Source organism: Crinia signifera, chromosome 1, assembly GCF_055691185.1.
Source record: "Crinia signifera chromosome 1, ASM5569118v1, whole genome shotgun sequence".
Classification (NCBI taxonomy): Eukaryota; Metazoa; Chordata; class Amphibia; order Anura; family Myobatrachidae; genus Crinia; species Crinia signifera.
In genome coordinates this window covers 38,891,089-38,911,386 of record NC_139217.1, presented here as the reverse complement: position 1 = coordinate 38,911,386, position 20,298 = coordinate 38,891,089, and the positions used below count along the sequence as shown (strand labels likewise).

The 20,298-nt window shown below is 43.8% G+C and overlaps 1 protein-coding gene across 1 annotated transcript; it reads right to left on the bottom strand.

Moving 5' to 3' along the window:
* Window positions 1-18,223: 18,223 nt before the first annotated feature.
* Window positions 18,224-20,005, bottom strand: LOC146075453 (general transcription factor II-I repeat domain-containing protein 2A-like). The gene has a single exon (XM_083184759.1). The coding sequence runs from the start codon at window positions 20,003-20,005 to the stop codon at window positions 18,224-18,226; it is 1,782 nt and encodes a 593-aa protein (XP_083040885.1).
* Between the last annotated feature and the right edge of the window lie 293 nt (window positions 20,006-20,298).

Here is a 20,298-nt window from a genome sequence, read left to right as displayed (position 1 = left end):
AACTGCAATGTTATTTTGTATTGTTATACTAATTAATGTGGTGCTGTGGAACTACATAGCCCAGCAAGGTCTGTCAATGGCAATAGTTTACACCTACTTTAAAAATGATCAGAATGCTGGGCCTTGTAGTTCCACAACTGCGCATCTATTGTTCCACACTGTAACATTTTTTCTAGCAGCTTCATATGTATGTGGCCCAAAAACATTGGTGTACTGGTGGTTTAGCAGTCACGCCTACATACCACAGATTTGCCAACAGTTGTAATGTGTCAAGCAGTGTTTTAATTTTTTTGGCTGACTACCGGTGCAAAACTTCAATGTAAAAATATGAATAGTAAATAATATAGCCCTAATCCAAAGGTAAATTTGTCCATTATTGTAATTTATGTGATGATTTTGCACAAAAGCATCTCCATTGCTCGGTACATAAAGTCTGCCGATCTTTCCTTTCACAGATTGACCGTCCCGAAGTGATCAAGCATCCAAGAAAAGAAGCTCCGATGGTGTCGCATCTGTGGAAGCAGGTAAATGTTCAAACCACAGGCCATTACACATACAGTACACACACCCATATCACATCAAATAATAAATCACATTACAGTCATCTCCAGCTGCTACATTGCAACGGACATGAATGTAATGTGGCCTAGCCATGTCAATGAACATTATTGTCAATGTTTCATGCAGGATCGGGGTCCATTTGTAAGTACATAGTACCCCTAGGTATGGGCGTCTACCATCTCAGACCCTTTTCAAAACAGTACTGACGACAGAAAGGACAATATATGCATCTCTACTTACCTCTTCCTCTGTATCCACAGGTACTGTACAACTAGGACAACAATCCACAGAATCCTCAGATATGCCTGTGGATGACATAGAGATAATTCTGGAACCAGTGGACACGTTTGCGGCTGAGGAGGAAATAAACACATCATCACAGAGTGATCTTCCACCAAGTGGGGTGACTACAAACCCACCCCCACTCAGAAATACTCCCCCTACAGCTGCTTCTGCTGCCCAAGTAGCTACCTCCTTGGTACATTTCAAGGACAAACAACTAGAATTTATGGCCTCCCAAAGTCTGGAAATGGGCAACATTAAGGGGTACATGCGTGACATGTATTGTCTAGGAGTGTACGGATTGGTGTAGGCACTCAGGTGTGTATGGCAAATAGCATAGACACCCGTCTTGCTGAACTAGTTCTGCTGTAAGGGAGCAGAATATCCATATTGGCAGCCTTGCACAAAGTATTCATTCAATTAGTCAATCAATCGTGTACTGCGCAGACCAATGCGTTGATCGCTATGCAGGCACAAATCCATCAAATGGAGGTGTCAGGTGTCATAGGTGCAACTACATCTACAATTAGTAGTGTATCTAGCACACCAGTAAGTGGCTCACCAACTTCCCCACCCCGTCGGAGTATTAGGACCCGGGGTGGCGTGTGCGCAGGGTCAAGAGGTGGTAGTGCACGGCCTGATGGAGGGAAAAAATAATTATTTAACATAAAATAAATTGATAATGCATGTACTATGCTTTAATTTTGGTTACATTAATACACATTTCTATTGTTTGCGACTGACAAATGCAGGTTATGTATGACATAATATACTGTAGTAAAAATGTCACAACGCATACCATTTTGTCTGTGTGTTATTCTTCAAACATTTGTTGTGTGATCTGTTCCATAATGTAATGATATATGGGCAAGGTATTGGTGGAAGATGCTGTTGTCTCAAATCTGGCCCGTCCGAGGTTGTGGAACTACATATTTCAGCAAGCTGTGGCAGTCATGTTTTGAGCTGTCATGCTTACAGTGTGTCAGGGCATGCTGGCCCATGTAGTTCCACAAAAACAGGTGAGCCATAGTTGATTGCACAAAAATCACATACATGTTGTTAATATACTTACAAGGTTTTTTACAGCAAGGGATAGGTCTGCACCACCAACTGTACCCTTGGACTGTGTCTATTGGGCTAAATGTGGGGGCAGAAAGATGTTAGTGATAAATGTAATGTAGGTGAGTTCACTTCCAGCAAAGGTACATGTAGGAATAGAGGGCACATGTGCTTACCAGAAAAGTAGTGCCTGATGATGTCTGTACGCACCAGATTCCCCCTCTGCGTACCCCTCACTACCCGAGGTGTGGTAGGTTGGGCTTCCTGCACGACTGCTGCATGATCCTCCTCCACATAGGCTGGTTGGTATAGGGCTATGTTGTGTAACATGCAGCAAGCCTGGACAATTATCACTACTTTTGCAGGGTGGTAAAGCAGCAAACCAGATGACCGGTCCAAACACCGGAATCTACTTTTCAACACTCCAAACGTACGCTCCACCACATTGCGGGTTGCAATATGGGCTTCATTATACCGGTGCTGTGCAGGGCCATCAGGGGTGCGCAAAGGTGTCATGAGCCAGGAAAGACACCCATATCCTGAGTCACCTAAACCAAAGAAAGGAAGTGATTGCCTTATATGGTAAGGTATGTGCAGTGGGCAAATAGTATTTACTTGGACAAGAGTAGTAGGCTGGTGAAAAGTGAAACACACACACATTTTAGCAGGTACAAAGACGAATAGAGTGGGTAATATGTAAAAATGTACTTACCAAGTAGCCAGCCCTCTGGCATTTGTTGTTGGGTAAATCGGTTCCAGAGGCCGGAGTGTCTCAGAATATAGGCATCATGGCAGTTCCCAGGGAAGCCTGCAACTACACTTAGGATTTTGAGATGAGCATCACATACCACCTGCACGTTCAGGGGGTGCCGCCCACGCCTATTGACATAGACGTGGCCCCGCACATGCGGTGCCCTAATCCCAATGTGTGTGCAGTCTATAGCTCCCAGCACGTGAGGGAATGCTGGGAGTCTATAGAAAGCCACCTTGTGGTCCTGCCACTCTGACTCTGAACCGGGGAATCTGATGTATGTCCGCCACAACTTCTTAAAAGCAAGTAACACTTGAGTAAAATGCTTTGAGAAAGTGGCTTGTGATACCCCCAAGGTCCATGAGGTCACGGACTGAGTGGAGCCAGTGGCCAAATAGTAGAGATTACACATTAATTTCTGCAGCCCAGACACTGCATAGTTGCCCCCCCCCCCAAAAAAAAGGTCCAAATCATCTCTCACCTGCTCATACTGTATAAGTTCAACAAGTTATTGCGGTTTAGCCTAAACATCCCCACAACCTGTTGATCCGAGAGGGAGTCCAGGTACAGCCTAGCACGATACATACGTGGGGTACGCACTATTTGGGGTGGTACCTGGTTCTGGTGCGCAGCTTCCTCCCTCCTGCGCAGCTCCTCCAAATGGGCCAAATCCAAAATGAGCAACTCAAATCCACTCTGCACAATCTCCATGTCTCAAACCCTCACAGGTGTCCTTAATGATGTGGGGGATATATGTAGGGGTGTTTGTGAGTGAAATTAAGGACACCTGTGATGACATTAACCATGTGTGCACTTGACCAAATTGAGTTCTGGGCCAAATCGCCCAACAGAACCTGGTCTGAAAAAATGGCGATTATTAGACACCTTAAAAGTGCGATTTGCGAAATCCCATTCCTTTAACCCCTTCCCGACATTTGACGTATATATACGTCATGGCCGGGATGTACTTCCCGACACATGACGTATATATACGTCATGACTTTAAACTGTCCCCGCGTCTATAGACGCGGTGACAGTTTAAACATGTCTACTGTCCCTGACAGCAGACATGTCCCTGCATGCCCAGGGGGGGTGGCGATGCCTCCCCCCCGTCGGCGATCGCTGTGATTGGCTGTTCAATGTGAACAGCCAGTCGCAGCGTTTTCCTGTGTTACCGGCGAATCAGACGCTCGGTAACACAGGTGTCAATCACCGCCGGGTGTGAGGGGGCATGAGGGGGTCACCGGTGATGACCACACCTCACCCCACCTCACCCCACCTGCCCCCAAGGCTGTGATTGGTCCGTCGGACCGACGGACCAATCACAGCCAAGGCGCGTCATTTAAACTAACGGTGACTGCGCTGCAGACGCCATTCCGGTCTGGAATTGCGTGCAGAGCGGTCACCGGCCACTCTGTCGTGATATACATACCTGAACCTTGCCTGATACTTACCTGATCACCGCTGATCACCGCTGGTAGCGTGCTGCCAGCAGCTGGATGCTTCCTGGATCTTGTGACTTCCTGTGTCCTGCTGCTGCAGTGTCATAGAGTCACAGATCGTGAGAGATAGTGACAGATAGTGACAGAGAGTGATAGAGAGTGATAGAGAGTGATAGAGAGTGCTATATTTTGTGTCTGCTGCACCCCTTTTGTGCTGATCAGTATATCTGTGCTGATCAGCAACTTTTTGGTTTTTTTTTTTTTTATATATATACCTGTCAGTTGCACCAAAGGTTGTGCTGCCTGTGCAACTGACTGCTGCCCCCCCTTTTGTGCTGATCAGTTTAAATTAATTAACTGATCAGCAACTTTTTGGGGGTCCAGGTTTTTTTTTTTTATATATACCCTGTCAGGTTGCACCCACAGTTGTCTGCCTGCTGCCCCTCACTGCTAATCAGTGTCGCATCACTGCATCACTGATCTGCAGTTTTTTTTTTGGGGGGGGGGGATTGCAGTGGGGTTTTGTTTTTACACCCACGTTGCTTTTGTGGGTGCTTTTGTGGGTGTCCTGTGGCCGCTGATCAGTGACGTACATCACTGAAAAGCATTTTTGGCACAGGGTTGATATCATTTTTTTTCTGCAGTTTTTTTAAATTGTTTTTTTTTTTGGAGAGTGCTGTGGTTTATTACACCCACGTTGCTTTTGTGGGTGTCCTGTGGCCGCTGATCAGTGACGTACATCACTGAACAGCATTTTTGGCACAGGGTTGATATCATTTTTTTTCTGCAGTTTTTTTAAATTGTTTTTTTTTTTTTTGGAGAGTGCTGTGGTTTATTACACCCATGTTGCTTTTGTGGGTGTCCTGTGGCCACTGATCAGTGACGTACATCACTGAACAGCATTTTTGGCACAGGGTTGATATCATTTTTTTTCTGCAGTTTTTTTAAATTTTTTTTTTTTTGGAGAGTGCTGTGGTTTATTTTATTTTTTTAATTGTTTTTACACCCACGTTGCTTTTGTGGGTGTCCTGTTGCCTTTGAGCGCTGTTCAGTGACGGACGTTACTGACCAACATCTGTGCTCTCAATTTTTGGCGCAGGACCTTTTTTTTTTTTTTTTTTAACCCCTTCAATTTTTTTTTTTTTTATTGGGATCAAATTCCTGTATAAAGTATTTTTTTTTCTGCACTACATACACACTACACACTACATACCCCCCGTGTTGAAATAAAGTTTGTACCCCCCCTACACTATACACGTGTTGAAACATTACACTTACAGAAACACAAAAATAAAAATGGCATCCCAAATGTCATCCCAAATGTCATCCCAGTCATCCAGAAGAATGTATTCAGCGGAGGAGGCATATGCCATGCTTGCCTCTGACTCTGACACAGCCAGTGATGCAAGCAGGGAATTTGAAGGATTCGTCTTAAGCTCCTCTTCCTCCTCTAGTGATGAGGGACCCCCTCAAAGACGCCCCCGTAGAGCAGCTGAGACCCCCCCCCAATGATTGATCTCGTATGGACCCCACCACCAGACAATTTTGAGCCCCAGGTTCCTGAGTTTTTGGCCATCCCAGGAATCCAATTTGATTCAACAGGTCTCAGAGAAATTGACTTTTTCAAATTATTTTTCTCTAATGATTTTATAAATTTAATGGTGGACCAAAGTAATTTATATGCCCAGCAGTTTATTGCTCAAAACCCCACGTCATCATTTGCTAGGTGGACCCCTGTAGATGCAGTAGAGATGATGACGTTTTGGGGTCTGGTGTTACATATGGGCATAGTAAAAAAGCCAGAAATTAGGCAATATTGGAGTACAGATGTTCTGTACAGCACCCCACTTTACTGTATGGCCATGGCTCGGACTCGTTTTGAGACAATCCTTAAATTTTTACATTACACCGATAATGCACAGTGCCCCAGTGACGTGCGGTGAGGTTACAGGTCAGTGAGGCACTGGCTTGATGGAGCCAGCACCAACGGACTCTGTCGGGAACGCTGGGTCCTGGTTGCTTCTGCGCGGACAGGCTGGTGTAGGAGCTGCCACCTGCATAAGCAGCAGAGACAGGCAAAACAGCTCCTGCCTGTCAGCGCAGAAGCAACTTGGACCCAGCACTCTCCGCAGACCCCGTCAGCGCTGGCTCCACCAAGCCGCCACCAGATTGGACTTAATATGTGACCTATAATAATTAGGCCCCATGTTCTCACAGATATGCTATCCTCACAAGCTACACCACTAGTAGTACCCCTTACATATTATACACCACTTATAAACTAGAAACCTACCACCCCTCAGCAGCAGCGGCAGAACATCAGCAGCTCACAAAAAAACTTGGTCTGTCAGAGGGTTTCAGTGCAACAGCCCCTTATATACATAACAATCACCCCTAACATGCACACTTAGCTTAAATACTACATATATTTCACCCACACACCATATATATGACCCCTCCTATAAGTATATACTACATTTATATCACCCCTACAGACCCCTTGTATCCTATATACTTACCCCCCCCCCCCCCAAAAAAAAAATGTGATGGTGTGCCACAGGCAGCACACAATGGAGCTTACCTCACAGCTCATGGAGACAAGAGTACAGGGCTATGGGACAGGCACCGGACGGGCTGTAAACAGGATGAGAACACACATGCACACGGAGCACAATATAGACTTATGCATGCACACGGACTGTGAGCTGCCAGCTGATTGGAGCAGTGCAGGAGCTGGAGCAGTGACTGTGTTACTGATACCAGCTCCTGGGCCGACACCCGCGGCGCTCAGCTATACAGACAGGGGGGGAGCGGGATTTAAATAGCTGCCCACTGCGCTAACACCCATCATGTGAGGGACGGTGGTATGCGGCAGGGTTGGTTTTGGGGTGGGGGGGGGGGGGGGCATCGCGGACGGTGTGCTGCCCCAGCCAGTAATACTTACAATTGGCAGGAGGGCAGAAGGAGCTGCTCGGACACCAGCTCCTGCGCTCTGACTGACACCCGCATTACTAGCTAGTAGCTATGCGGGCAGGGGAGCGGGATTCAACTAGGTGGCCACAGCACACAATGCAGGAGCTGGAGCAGTGACTGTTACTGACACCAGCTCCTGCGCCGTCACCCGCGTCGCTCAGCTATACGGACAGGGGGGAGCGGGCGGCGAGTACACAGCAGGCGGCGAGCATCAAAAGGCAGTTAAGCAGCCTTGGACGCCAGCCTGTAGATACTCCCCTGGAAGTGCCTCAGTGATAGACCTCAGGGACGTGCTTTCTCCGTTATGAATGCACGCCCCTGTCACAGAGGCAGATGTGCTTGCCCAATCACATCTGCCTCAGTGACAGAGGCGTACTTTCATATAGGCAGAAAGCACGTCCCTGTCACTGAGGCACCGCCACAGGTGCCGTTTCTATAGCTATTTTGAATGGGCTTTTACAGCCAAGTCCTCGGCTTCGCCCACTGCCCGCCCCCTGATTCTGGACATTTAACATTGTTAGCGGGAGGCACCGCACTTGGTGCCTCCTAGACCAATATTTTTTTTTTCTTTTTAAAAAGGGGTACAAATGATTATAATATAAAGCATATACTTATGACACATAATATGTGTCATAAGTATTTTCTTTGTATTCTTTTAATTATGGTTAATCATTAATGACAGGGGAGGCACTGCCTCCCCTGCCTCCCCTGACTGCACGTCCCTGCAGTGCCCACCCAGAGATGATCCCACCTTTGACCGGCTATTCAAAGTCAGGCCGGTCATTGATCATTTCAGTGCCAAATTTGCAGAGATGTACATCCCTGAAAAATTTATTTGTATCGACGAGTCCCTTATACATTTTAAAGAAAGGTTTAAATTCCGCCAGTACCTTCCCAGTAAGGTATGGCATAAAAATGTATAAACTGTGTGAAAGCACCTCAGGGTACACCCACAGGTTTAGGGTATATGAAGGGAAGGATTCAAGAATTGAACCGCCAGAATGCCCCCCCCTCCCTCGTAGGTGTTAGTGGAAAAATTGTCTGGGATTTAGTGCACCCCTTCCTGGATAAAGGTTATCACCTCTATGTGGATAACTTTTACACTAGCATCGCCCTGTTTAAGGCCCTTGGTTCAAGAGGTACAGCAGCTTGCGGTACTGTGCGCAAGAATCAAAGAGGCCTCCCAAAAACGCACATTGCCCAAGTACTGAGAAGGGGTGAAAGCAGGGCACAATCCACCGAAAATATGTTGTTGGTCAAATATAAGGACAAGAGGGATGTCCTTATACTGACAACAATTCATGGAGACAGTACCACCTCCATCCCTGTACGAGGTACCAGTACCCACACCTCAAAACCTAATTGTATCCTAGATTACAATAAGTACATGGGCGGAGTGGATCTTTCAGATCAGGTACTGAAGCCGTACAGTCCCCTGCGGAAAACAAAAATCTGGTACAAGAAGCTGGCCGTGTATATCATCCAGATGGCACTGTATAACGCTTACGTGCTATTCCGTTCTACCAGCCAGAGGGGGACATTTATGCACTTTCAAGAGGAAGTCATAAAGGGCCTAATATTTGGGAACCAGCAGGCAGAGGGCCCCAGTACTTCTAGTACTGGCCCCCGTATTGTACCAGGGCAGCATTTTCCTAACGAAATCCCCTCCACTGCAAGAAAGGGCAGGACACAAAAAAGGTGCAAAGTTTGGTATAAAAAGGGAATAAGAAAGGATACTATTTTCCACTGTGAAACTTGCCCCGACAAACCCGGCCTATGTATAAAGGAGTGTTTTAAAATATACCACACATCTATGGATTATTAGGTTCATCATTTCACCGTGCTTCGGGGGTCTTGCTAATGCCACATAGCACCCACCATTCATTCCACCAGAATCTGAGCTGCAAAATCCAAAAATCACTCCTTCCCTTCTGAGTCCTGCCATGCACCCAACTGGTATTTTTTGGTCACATATGAGGCATTGCCATACTCGGGAGAAATTGGGGCACAGATTTTGGGGTGCTTTGTCTCCTTCATTCCTTGTGAAAATGAAAATTTTTTAGCCAGAACTGCATTTTTGTGTAAAAAATGTAATTTTTCATTTGCACAGCCCAGTTGTATCAAAATTGGTGAAACCCCTGGGGGTTTGAAATGTACACTATACCCCTAGATGAATTCCCTGAGGGGTGTAGTTTGCAAAATGGGGTCACTTGTGGGGGGGTTCCACTGTATTGGTGCTTCGGGGGTCTTGCTAATGCGACATAGCACCCACCAACATTCCACCAGAATCTGTGCTGCAAAATCCAAATATCACTCCTTCCCTTCTGAGTCCTGCCATTTTTTGGTCACACATGAGGCATTGTCGTACTCGGGAGAAATTGGGGCACAGATTTTGGGGTGCTTTGTCTCCTTCATTCCTTGTGAAAATGAAAAATTTTGAGCCAGAACTGCATTTTTGTGTAAAAAATGTAATTTTTCATTTGCACAGCCCAGTTGTATAAAAATTGGTGAAACCCCTGGGGGTTTGAAATGTACACTATACCCCTAGATGAATTCCCTGAGGGGTGTAGTTTGCAAAATGGGGTCACTTGTGGGGGGGTTCCACTGTATTGGTGCTTCGGGGGTCTTGCTAATGCGACATAGCGCCCACCAACATTCCACCAGAATCTGAGCTGCAAAATCCAAAAATCACTCCTTCCCTTCTGAGTCCTGCCATGCACCCAAATGGTATTTTTTGGTCACATGTGAGGCATTGCCGTACTCGGGAGAAATTGGGGCACAGATTTTGGGGTGCTTTGTCTCCTTCATTCCTTGTGAAAATGAAAAATTTTGAGCCAGAACTGCATTTTTGTGTAAAAAATTTAATTTTTCATTTGCACAGCCCAGTTGTATCAAAATTGGTGAAACCCCTGGGGGTTTGAAATGTACACTATACCCCTAGATGAATTCCCTGAGGGGTGTAGTTTGCAAAATGGGGTCACTTGTGGGGGGGTTCCACTGTATTGGTGCTTCGGGGGTCTTGCTAATGCGACATAGCACCCACCAACATTCCACCAGAATCTGAGCTGCAAAATCCAAAAATCACTCCTTCCCTTCTGAGTCCTGCCATGCACCCAAATGGTATTTTTTGGTCACATGTGAGGCATTGCCGTACTCGGGAGAAATTGGGGCACAGATTTTGGGGTGCTTTGTCTCCTTCATTCCTTGTGAAAATGAAAAATTTGGAGCCAGAACTGAATTTTTGTGTAAAAAATGTAATTTTTCATTTGCACAGCCCAGTTGTATCAAAATTGGTGAAACCCCTGGGGGTTTGAAATGTACACTATACCCCTAGATGAATTCCCTGAGGGGTGTAGTTTGCAAAATGGGGTCACTTGTGGGGGGGTTCCTAACTTTTAGCATCTTATGGTGCCTAGAAACCTGCATGGTGCCTAAAGAATAATCTCATAAAAAGGAGGCTCCAAAATCAAGTAGGTGCTCCTTCTATTATGAAGCCTGTGGTTTGGTCAACGTGCACACTAGGGCCACATATAGGATATTTATGAAAACAAAAGAATTGGGGGAATCAATTTTTAGTCACATTTCTCTAGTAAAATCTACTGTGTTCCTTAGAAAAATGTATTAAAATTGCAAATCTGCAAAAAAAATTAAATTTTGAAATTTCACCTACACTTTGTTTTAATTCCTGTGAAACACCTAAAGGGTTAACAAACTTCAAAAATGCTGTTTTGAATACTGTGATGGGTGCAGTTTTTGAAATGGCATCATTTATGGGGGTGTCTCACATACAAGTCCCTCAAAGTCACATCAGAACTGAACTGGTCCCTAAAAAAATCAGTGTTTGAAATTTTCTTGAAAATTTGAGAATTTGCTATTCATATTTTAAGCCTCCTAGTGTCCAAAAAAATTAAAAGGATGTTGAAATAATGATGGAAACATAAAGTAGACATATGGTCTATGTTAGTTATTAACTATTTTGAGTGGTATGATTATTTGTCTCACAAGCAGAAAATTTAACATTTTGAAAATTGCTAAATTTTCCATTTTTTTTACGACATTTTGGTATTTTTCACAAAAAAACACAGACTGTATCGACCCAAATTTACCACTAACTTGAAGTACAATGTGTCACGAGAAAACAGTCTCAAAATCACTGGGATAAGTAAAAGCAAAAAAAAGTTATCCCCACTTAAGTGATACCTGTCAGATTTGAAAAAAAGGGCTCTGTCAGGAAGGCAAAAACAGGCTGCGGCTGGAAGGGGTTAAATAAGCAAATTGTATACTTTTCTATTGGAAAACATCTGGATGCGATAAAAGTGCAAATTTTTACCGCACTTTCAGTATGCATGACTTATCGCACAAAATATGCGATTAAGGGACCTTTTTGCATCAGATTAAAAATGCGATTTCCGTTTTTTGGAGTAAAATTCGCCAAAAAACACAACTCTCATTCCATAGAATGTCACCCTACATCTCTTTCTCTCTCACACATGCACAAACACAGAGGCAATCACAAGGTAGCAGACTAGCTTTCAAAACATTTGCTTCGAGTGGGCTTACGAGTGATGAATAAATATGTTTTGTGCTGATCTGAAGTAAGAGGAGAGAGAACCTTCAGTGACTTCTGCAGTTTAAATTGACCTGTGCAGATAACATTTTCATTGGGGCTTATTTTAACTATTGGAAGAGAAACATTTCCTTTTGCACTAATTTTACTACAGTATAGTAAAGCGGCATGTCACTTTGTAGCCAAAATATTCACCACTTTAAGCTTTTACATGGCCATTGCCCATCAAGGACTTCCACTGTATCTTCTTCATTATTCTCCTGGAGTGGGGGAGGGGGTCGGCGGTTGTGGTCTTAAAGCTCTTTTGCATGGCTGCTGCCATCCAGGATGTCCACAGCATGTTGTATCTTCAGGAGCTCTTCATCACTCCTCCGCCTCCATTGGACTGCCTTTTCAGTATTGCACTTGCTAATATTAGCTAATACAATGAGTTGGGTTGATGATGCATTGAAGCATGATTGGCTTCCCACGGCCATCTTGGATTTTCAAAAATGGTGCCATGGATTTCCCAAAATGATAACAAGATGGCTTACTGCATCATCAAGCCGTCTTCTTGTACCGTATAGTATTAGCCACTGCAAGGCCGGATGGCAGTACAATGATGGAGGAGGAGCAATTAAGATGAAGTACTGAATGGGTAGGCACCATGCGAAAGAGCTTGATAGTTGCTGCCCCAAGGTGGAGATGCTGTATAATATCTCTCTTTATCTATGAGAGTGTGTGGGGGTGCCATATTTCAAAACCCATTGTCTTGGGCATCCAAACCCCTAGTTATGCCTGTGGGTAAAACTCTCCATTTTGATTAAGCATCATTAACTAAACTGAAAGCAGTAACTCTATTATTTAATAGTTCAGGTAGTTGATCTAGTGGTTGCTTTTTGACTAATGAGTGTTCAGGTCCATACACACTATAAGATTATCTTTCCAATCTGGCTGCTTTGAATAAAATCTTGAAATTTATGGAAACAAATGACAATTAATGATTTGCTAGTTAACATGGAAAACAGACAAAAATAGTCGTTCAGACAAATTAGTTAAATCTGTTTATGCAGATGACTGCTTTGGTCCATTTTCAAGATTTTGGGAGCAAACGGTTGATTTAAATATGTTCCCAAAAAGTCCAGATTTTCATTCCAACCAACCAGATTGAAAAGATAACTTTATAGTGCAGGGGCCTTTAGCCTTTAAGACAATGTGGGCCACATGAAAAATCCAACGAAGCCTGGGGGTCACTAAGCTATACTGTGGTACTTAGCACAGCCTCCATTTACATCACAGCTCCCCCATAACTTCAGCACAGCCATGCATAGGTAGACAGCACATCCCCCATAGACATCACAGCTCCTCATAAAGCACAGCCCTTCATAGATAGATAGCACAGCCCCCCATAGATAGTTGGCACAGCCACCCATAGACATCACAATCCCTTATAAAGCACAGCCCTTCCTAGACAGACAGCACAGCCCCCCATAGTTGGAACAGCCCCCCTCCATAGATAGCACAGCCCCCTCATAGTCAGCACAGACCCCCAAACTTAGCACACAACCACCACCCCCCAATAGATAGTCAGCACAGCCACCCATACTCAGCACATAACACCCCACCCAACCTGCCTGCATGCAGTCCTGTCCAGACTCCAGCAGTAAAAAGCCGGGGTGGGGCTGGGTGACACAGTGCCAGGAAACTCAGGCTGCACATGTCTGCACATGGCCTTTCCCCCCCCCCCCCCCTTCCCTAGCCACTTCACTTCCGTTCTTTGCGTCCCGCAGCCAACCTAGACTGTGCTAGACTATGCTGTGGTGGCAGCATTTTTTTTTTTACTTGCAGAAAATATATAACCTGTGCATGGCGAACGGGCACTGTGCGATTTTGAGCGTAAAACAACTCGTTTTGGGCAATTTCAGCTCAAAAGCTGCCCAATGTGTATGCCCCGGCTATGAGCGGTGAGCACTGATGCACGCTCCTGCATCTTCGCTGACAACCACCGTCTGACAGGCTGTTTTAAGTGGACAGCTTTCCATAGTGTCCTGCTATGGGAAGCTGTCCACCCTATGCAAAACTTGCTCAGTGTGTATGAACTGAGTGATTTTCCATTACATCGCTGCCAGTGCCAGATTAAGCCTTTGGGGGGCCCGGGGTACTTTAGACAGGGGTGGGCCCTTGCACTTGTCATTACTGGCCGCAAACTGGATGGGAGAATATTACACTGTCAAAACACAGAGTAAAGGCAGATTAAACTTGGTCAATGGGTAACTGCAGGGGATATATATATATATATATCTGTACTCTGATGAAGGAATTAAAATTCCGAAACTGTTAGTCACGAACTGTACACGGCTCCAGTGTTCTTCATTCACGTTGTCAAGACCCTCAGTTGAGTGCCGCCAGCAGCCGTGAATAACTCTGCATATCCTCTTTTGGAGGGCACCGGGGGCTGTTATACCCCTTAAACAGGAGTGCCGGATATCAACATTTGTTTTATATATATATATATATATATATATATATATATATATACATACACATACATACATACATATCACATGAAAAGCCTGTGTTTGTCCCTCTGCACCTTACTCTGTAGGAGACCTCACAGTCCTAGTGCTGCCTCTGATTAAAAACCCTCCCATGACTAAGCTGTTGCTGCTGTTCTCCATGGGCCTGAGAAGCATGTAATGAGCTCCACCAATCAGAGCTCAGCACAAACCTCTCAGCCTCTGCCCTCTGGTGAAAAGTGTCATGGGACTTAGTCAACTCCCAGTAATGCACAGCACAGTTGTGCAATCAGTGTGCCTTGGCTCCCGATGCTCAGCACCATTAATCATTGTCACATTGGCAGATAGGTGAAGCTGCAGCACTACCCCAATACATGCCAACTAGCTAGAGGGGGGCCCAGGGGCACTGACCCCTTGTGTCTCCATTATAATCCGGCCCTGATTGCTGCCTATAAAGGCTGGAAAAAAACGTCCAATGTGTATGGACCTCAACAAGTGTAGTGAGAACAGCAAATGTGTTACTGTTTTCCTGTATTCCGAGTTTCAGTAAATCACAAATCTAGTCCTGAGTACAGGTTGTAAGGATCTGATGAATCTGAAGTAACATCTGATCTTTATACTAGTACTGTATGTTGTAATTCTTTGTAGAGGTAGTACCTCTAACATTGTTGTTTATTGTATCTGCATTGATCTGTTGTACAATATCATTACAAAATCGTATTCATGCTCACACATGGTAATTATCAATACCATTTTAAATTTATATCTCACTCTCTTTTACGGAAAGCTTCACAGATACATAAGAACGATTCATCATAGAGATGAATATGGTCAGGAAATATTTTTTAATGCACAAGGAGAATTCACTTCTCCATTACACATACTAAATTGGATATATATTTATGTGGGAGAACTAATTGCACAGAAATGGAAATATGTGGGAACATTTGATGGATCAGTCCCAGGCGATAATCAGCTGTACGTTGATCCAGGGAAAATACATTGGAGACATGGAAGAGTAAGTAAAATTGGATCTGAATATTAAACATAAACATACAAGTTAGTGACTAATGTTACTTTTTAGTATGCAATATGTGTATTGTTCTACTGTTACAATTAGCATATGACGCAACATATTCCCTGTACAGTTAGGATGTTTTAGAACATATCAATATTTAAATGAATAATGGAAAACTATGCATTGTACAGTATGTGGCATACATGTTATCCCCTTAACTGATATTTATGACTGTGGCCTTTATTCAGATCTGATCGCAGTACAAATTGGTTTGGAAAATGGGCAAAACCATGTTCACTGCAGGTGGGGAAGATGTAACATGTGCATAGAGAGTTAGATTTGGGTGAGTTAATTTGTTTCTATGCAGGGTAAATACTGGCTGCATTATTTTTACACTGCAATTTAGATTTCAGTTTCAACACACCCCACCCAAATTGAACTCTCTCTGCACATGTTACATCTGCCCCACCTGCAGTGCACATGGTTTTGCCCATTTTCCAACAACATTTGTACTGCAATCAGATCTGAATAACGGCCTATGTGTCAGAAATGGGATATGGTCATTTGGTCACCATCAAGTAGGTCAACAAGCATTAGGTCAACACCACTAGGTCGACATGCAGGTAGGTTGACGTGACTTTAGGTTGACATGATTTTTGGTCGACATGCATGAAGGTTGACATGGGTTATTTCGACAGGTTCATTAGGTCGCAGTAGGTCGACATTGTTTTTTTTTTTACTGTTTTTTGAGCCATGTGCGGTATTTCATGCTCTACCATCCACTATGGCATGGTGGGAGAATAAAATAGTGCCCAACACCGTGCCCAAAGCATAGCAAGCGTAGCAAGCCATGCGAGGGACGCGGTGCTACATTTTAGTGTTTATGTTGACTGTGTCGTCATTCGAGAGAAAAAAACATGTCAACTTTTTCACTGTCGACCTTACCCACGTTGACCTAATGACCCTGTTTACCTTACCCATGTCAACCTAATAACCCTGTCGACATAATGATCCTATTGACCTAACCCATGTCGACCTTTCTGCATGCCAACCTTAAGCCTCAGTGGTGTCCACCAGATCCTGGGACACCCTAAACACCTGCCTAAAGCTGCCTAATGATAGAGCCATCCCTGATTCCTGCCCCCATATCTTCCTGCCCCCATATCTTCCTGTCCCCATATTTTCCTGTCCCCATATTGTTCTGTCCCCATATCTTCCTAGCCATATATCATCCTACCCCCATATCTTCCTGCTCCCATATCTTCCTGTCCCCAAATCTTCCTGCTCCCATATCTGCCTGCTTCCATATCTTCCTGCCCCCATATTGTTCTGTCCCCATATCTTCCTGTCCCTATATCGTCCTGCTCCCATATCATCCTGTCCCCATATCTTCCTACCCATATATCTTCCTGCCCCCATATCTTCCTGTCCCTATATCATCCTACCCCCATATATTCCTGTCCCTATATCATCCTACCCCCATATCTTCCTGTCCCTATATCATCCTACCCCCATATCTTCCTGTCCCTATATCATCCTACCCCCATATCTTCCTGTCACTATATCATCCTGCTCCCATATCTCCCTGTCCCTAGATCATCCTGCTCCAATATCTTCCTGTCCCTATATCATCCTGCTCCCATATCTTCCTGTCCCTATATCATCCTACCCCCATATCTTCCTGTCCCTATATCATCCTACCCCCATATCTTCCTGTCCCTATATCATCCTGCTCCCATATCTTCCTGTCCCTATATCTTCCTGCCCCCATATCTTCCTGTCCCTATATCTTCCTACCCATATATCTTCCTGTCCCTATATCATCCTACCCCCATATCTTCCTGTCCCTATATCATCCTACCCCCATATCTTCCTGTCCCTATATCATCCTGCTCCCATATCTTCCTGTCCCTATATCTTCCTGCCCCCATATCTTCCTGTCCCTATATCATCCTACCCATATATCTTCCTGTCCCTATATCATCCTACCCCCATATCTTCCTGTCCCTATATCATCCTACCCCCATATCTTCCTGTCCCTATATCATCCTGCTCCCATATCTTCCTGTCCCTATATCATCCTGCTCCAATATCTTCCTGTCCCTATATCATCCTGCTCCCATATCTTCCTGTCCCTATATCATCCTACCCCCATATCTTCCTGTCCCTATATCATCCTACCCCCATATCTTCCTGTCCCTATATCATCCTGCTCCCATATCTTCCTGTCCCTATATCGTCCTGCTCCCATATCATCCTGTCCCCATATCTTCCTACCCATATATCTTCCTGTCCCTATATCATCCTACCCCCATATCTTCCTGTCCCTATATCATCCTACCCCCATATCTTCCTGTCCCTATATCATCCTGCTCCCATATCTTCCTGTCCCTATATCATCCTGCTCCCATATCTTCCTGTCCCTATATTATCCTGCTCCCATATCTTCCTGTCCCTATATCATCCTGCTCCCATATCTTCCTGTCCCTATATTATCCTAACCCATATCTTCCTGTCCCTATATCATCCTGCTCCAATATCTTCCTGCCTCTATTTTTACTATAGAATCCTGCTTCCAAACAGTAACTTTCTTTTCCTATATCTTCCTGTTCCAATATCTTCTTGTCTCCATATCTCCATGCCCCCACATCTTCCTGTCCCTTTATTTCCCCGTCCGATATCTTCCTGTCCCATAATTTGCTGCTCCCATATGTTCCTTTTTCTATATAATCCTGCTTCCATATCTTTCTGCTCCCATATCTTCCTTCCCCCATATCTTTCTGCTCCCATATCTTCCTGCCCCCATATGTTCCTGAACTATTTATTCCTGCCCCCAAATCTTTCTCTCCCAATATCTACCTGCTCCCATGTCTTCCTGCCTCATAGCATCCTGCTTCCATATTTTCCATCCCCATATGTTCCTATATCAGGGGTGGCCACACTTTCGGACTTGGGGATCTACTGTAAATGTAAAAAATCTTTTGGGATCTACCATAGTAAACAATCATAATGCGATACATAAACAAACAAAACATTCATTTTAGGCTCTAATGAAAGGGTGTTTTACACATAAAATTATTGGCAATGTGAAGTTGTTGCATGAGGCTGCATGTCTTGTGTTAACTCCCTAAACGACGGTTCCAAGCTAGTTAGGCACATATGAAGGCAGTATTTTAAATGCTCATCAGTCATACGACTTCTATATCTTGATTTAATTATTTTCATTTGTGAAAAAGCAGATTCACAAAGGTAGGTTGACCCAAAAAATGCCGTCAAATGAAGAGCTACTGATCTCAAGCATGGATACAGTTCTGCACTGAGTAGTTTCCAAAAATTATTATCAGAAGCTCTTGCTTTCAAAGGGATATCAGATTGCAGTTTTAATATTTCTTCCTCTACATTTGATGTATTCAGATTGAACATAGAGGAGATTATACCAGAAATGTCAGCAATGTCAACATCAGCAAATGGAAATGACATGAAGGCTAGGATAGGTTCAAGCTGCTTAATGTCCTGAAATCGCCTCTCTAGTTCTTCCCAAAGATTTTGGATCTCAGCACAGAATGTATCATATGTGCTGCTGCTCTTGGGATTCTTGTCTATCATTTTCTCAAAACTGGGAAAATTCCTCAAAATTCCCTTTGAAAGCTGTGACTTTAAAAACTGCAATTTTGATTTAAAAGCATTTATTGAACTTATTAATTGGATAATATTTTTATCCTTGCCCTGAAGTTCAAGGTTAAATGCATTGCAGTGACTGGTTAAATCGGTTAGAAAAGCAAGCTGTAGCAACCATGATGAATCATGCAGCTGAGATGGACTTTCTCCAAGTGATTCCAAGAACTCCGTTATTTCAGGCAACAAGGACTGGAATCGTTCTAAGAACTGCCCCCGACTAAGCCATCTTACATCATTATACAACAGCAGGTCTTCATATTCAGCCTCACTTTCCTCCAGTAGAGTACGGAAAAGTCGTCTTCGTAAACTCCTTGCCCGAACTGAGTTTACGATTTTCATTGCAATGTCCATAACATCATCCATGTTTAAAACTTTAGCACACAGTGCATTCTGATGTATAACACAATGGATTCTTGTAAAATCAGGAAAATCCTCATTTTTTTTACATAGTCCAAGAAACCCATTATTCTTGCCAACCATGGCTGGGGCTCCATCTGTGGCAATGCACACTAGTTTGCTAAGAGGAAGATTATTTTCCTTGGCAAAATTCAGAAAGCCTTGGTAAATGTCTTCACCTCTAGTTTTTCCCTTCATAGGGATGAGAGTTAAAAACTCCTCCATACTACTCATATCAGGAAAAACCATTCTTATAAACACAATTAATTGTGAAGTATCCACTATATCCGTGGATTCATCAAACTGCAAGGAAAAGTAACAACAGTTACTGATGTGTTTTCTCACTTGCCTCTGTAAGTCATTGCCAATTCCCTCTACTCGTCTCACTGTAGTTTGACGAGATAGTGGCATATCTCTAATTGCTTTCAAGATGTCATCTTTATTTTTAAATGTTTCAAATAAAACACTTCCAGCACTAAGGAAAGCTTCCTTCAACATTTCACTATCCTGGAAAGGTTTCTTGTGTTTCACTAAAATATTTGTTATACGGAAAGATGCTTCAGCTGCAGCCTGGGACTGCACAATAGGTTTTGTGAATGTGAGCTGTTGCGCTCCTAAATGAGTTTTCAGGGATTTCACTTTAATCTTCCTTAGTTCACTGTTAGGCAGAAAGTCTTCATCATATTTTTGATGCAGACTTGAGTAATGTCTCTGTAAATTCCCCTTCTTCGCCAAAGCAACCTTAGCATGGCATATTAAACATATGCATTTGTCTTTAAACATTGTAAAAAAAAAATCATGTTCCCATTCTTCATGAAAATGTTACGTTTTGGGCCTTTTAGAAACACTAATGCTCAGCAAGTATGCTAAAACACAAATTAAATATAAAAATGTATTTTAAAATGAACCCAACAGGGTACACCTGTGTTTTTAGAGAAATAAAAGCCAGCAGGACCAGAACGATTTTAGAGCATCCAGATCCCTGGATTTTTTAGATAATACTAGCCAGGAGGCTCAGAGAAATTAGGACGCACCCAGATCCCTGGATGGATTTTTCAGATAACACCAGCTAACAG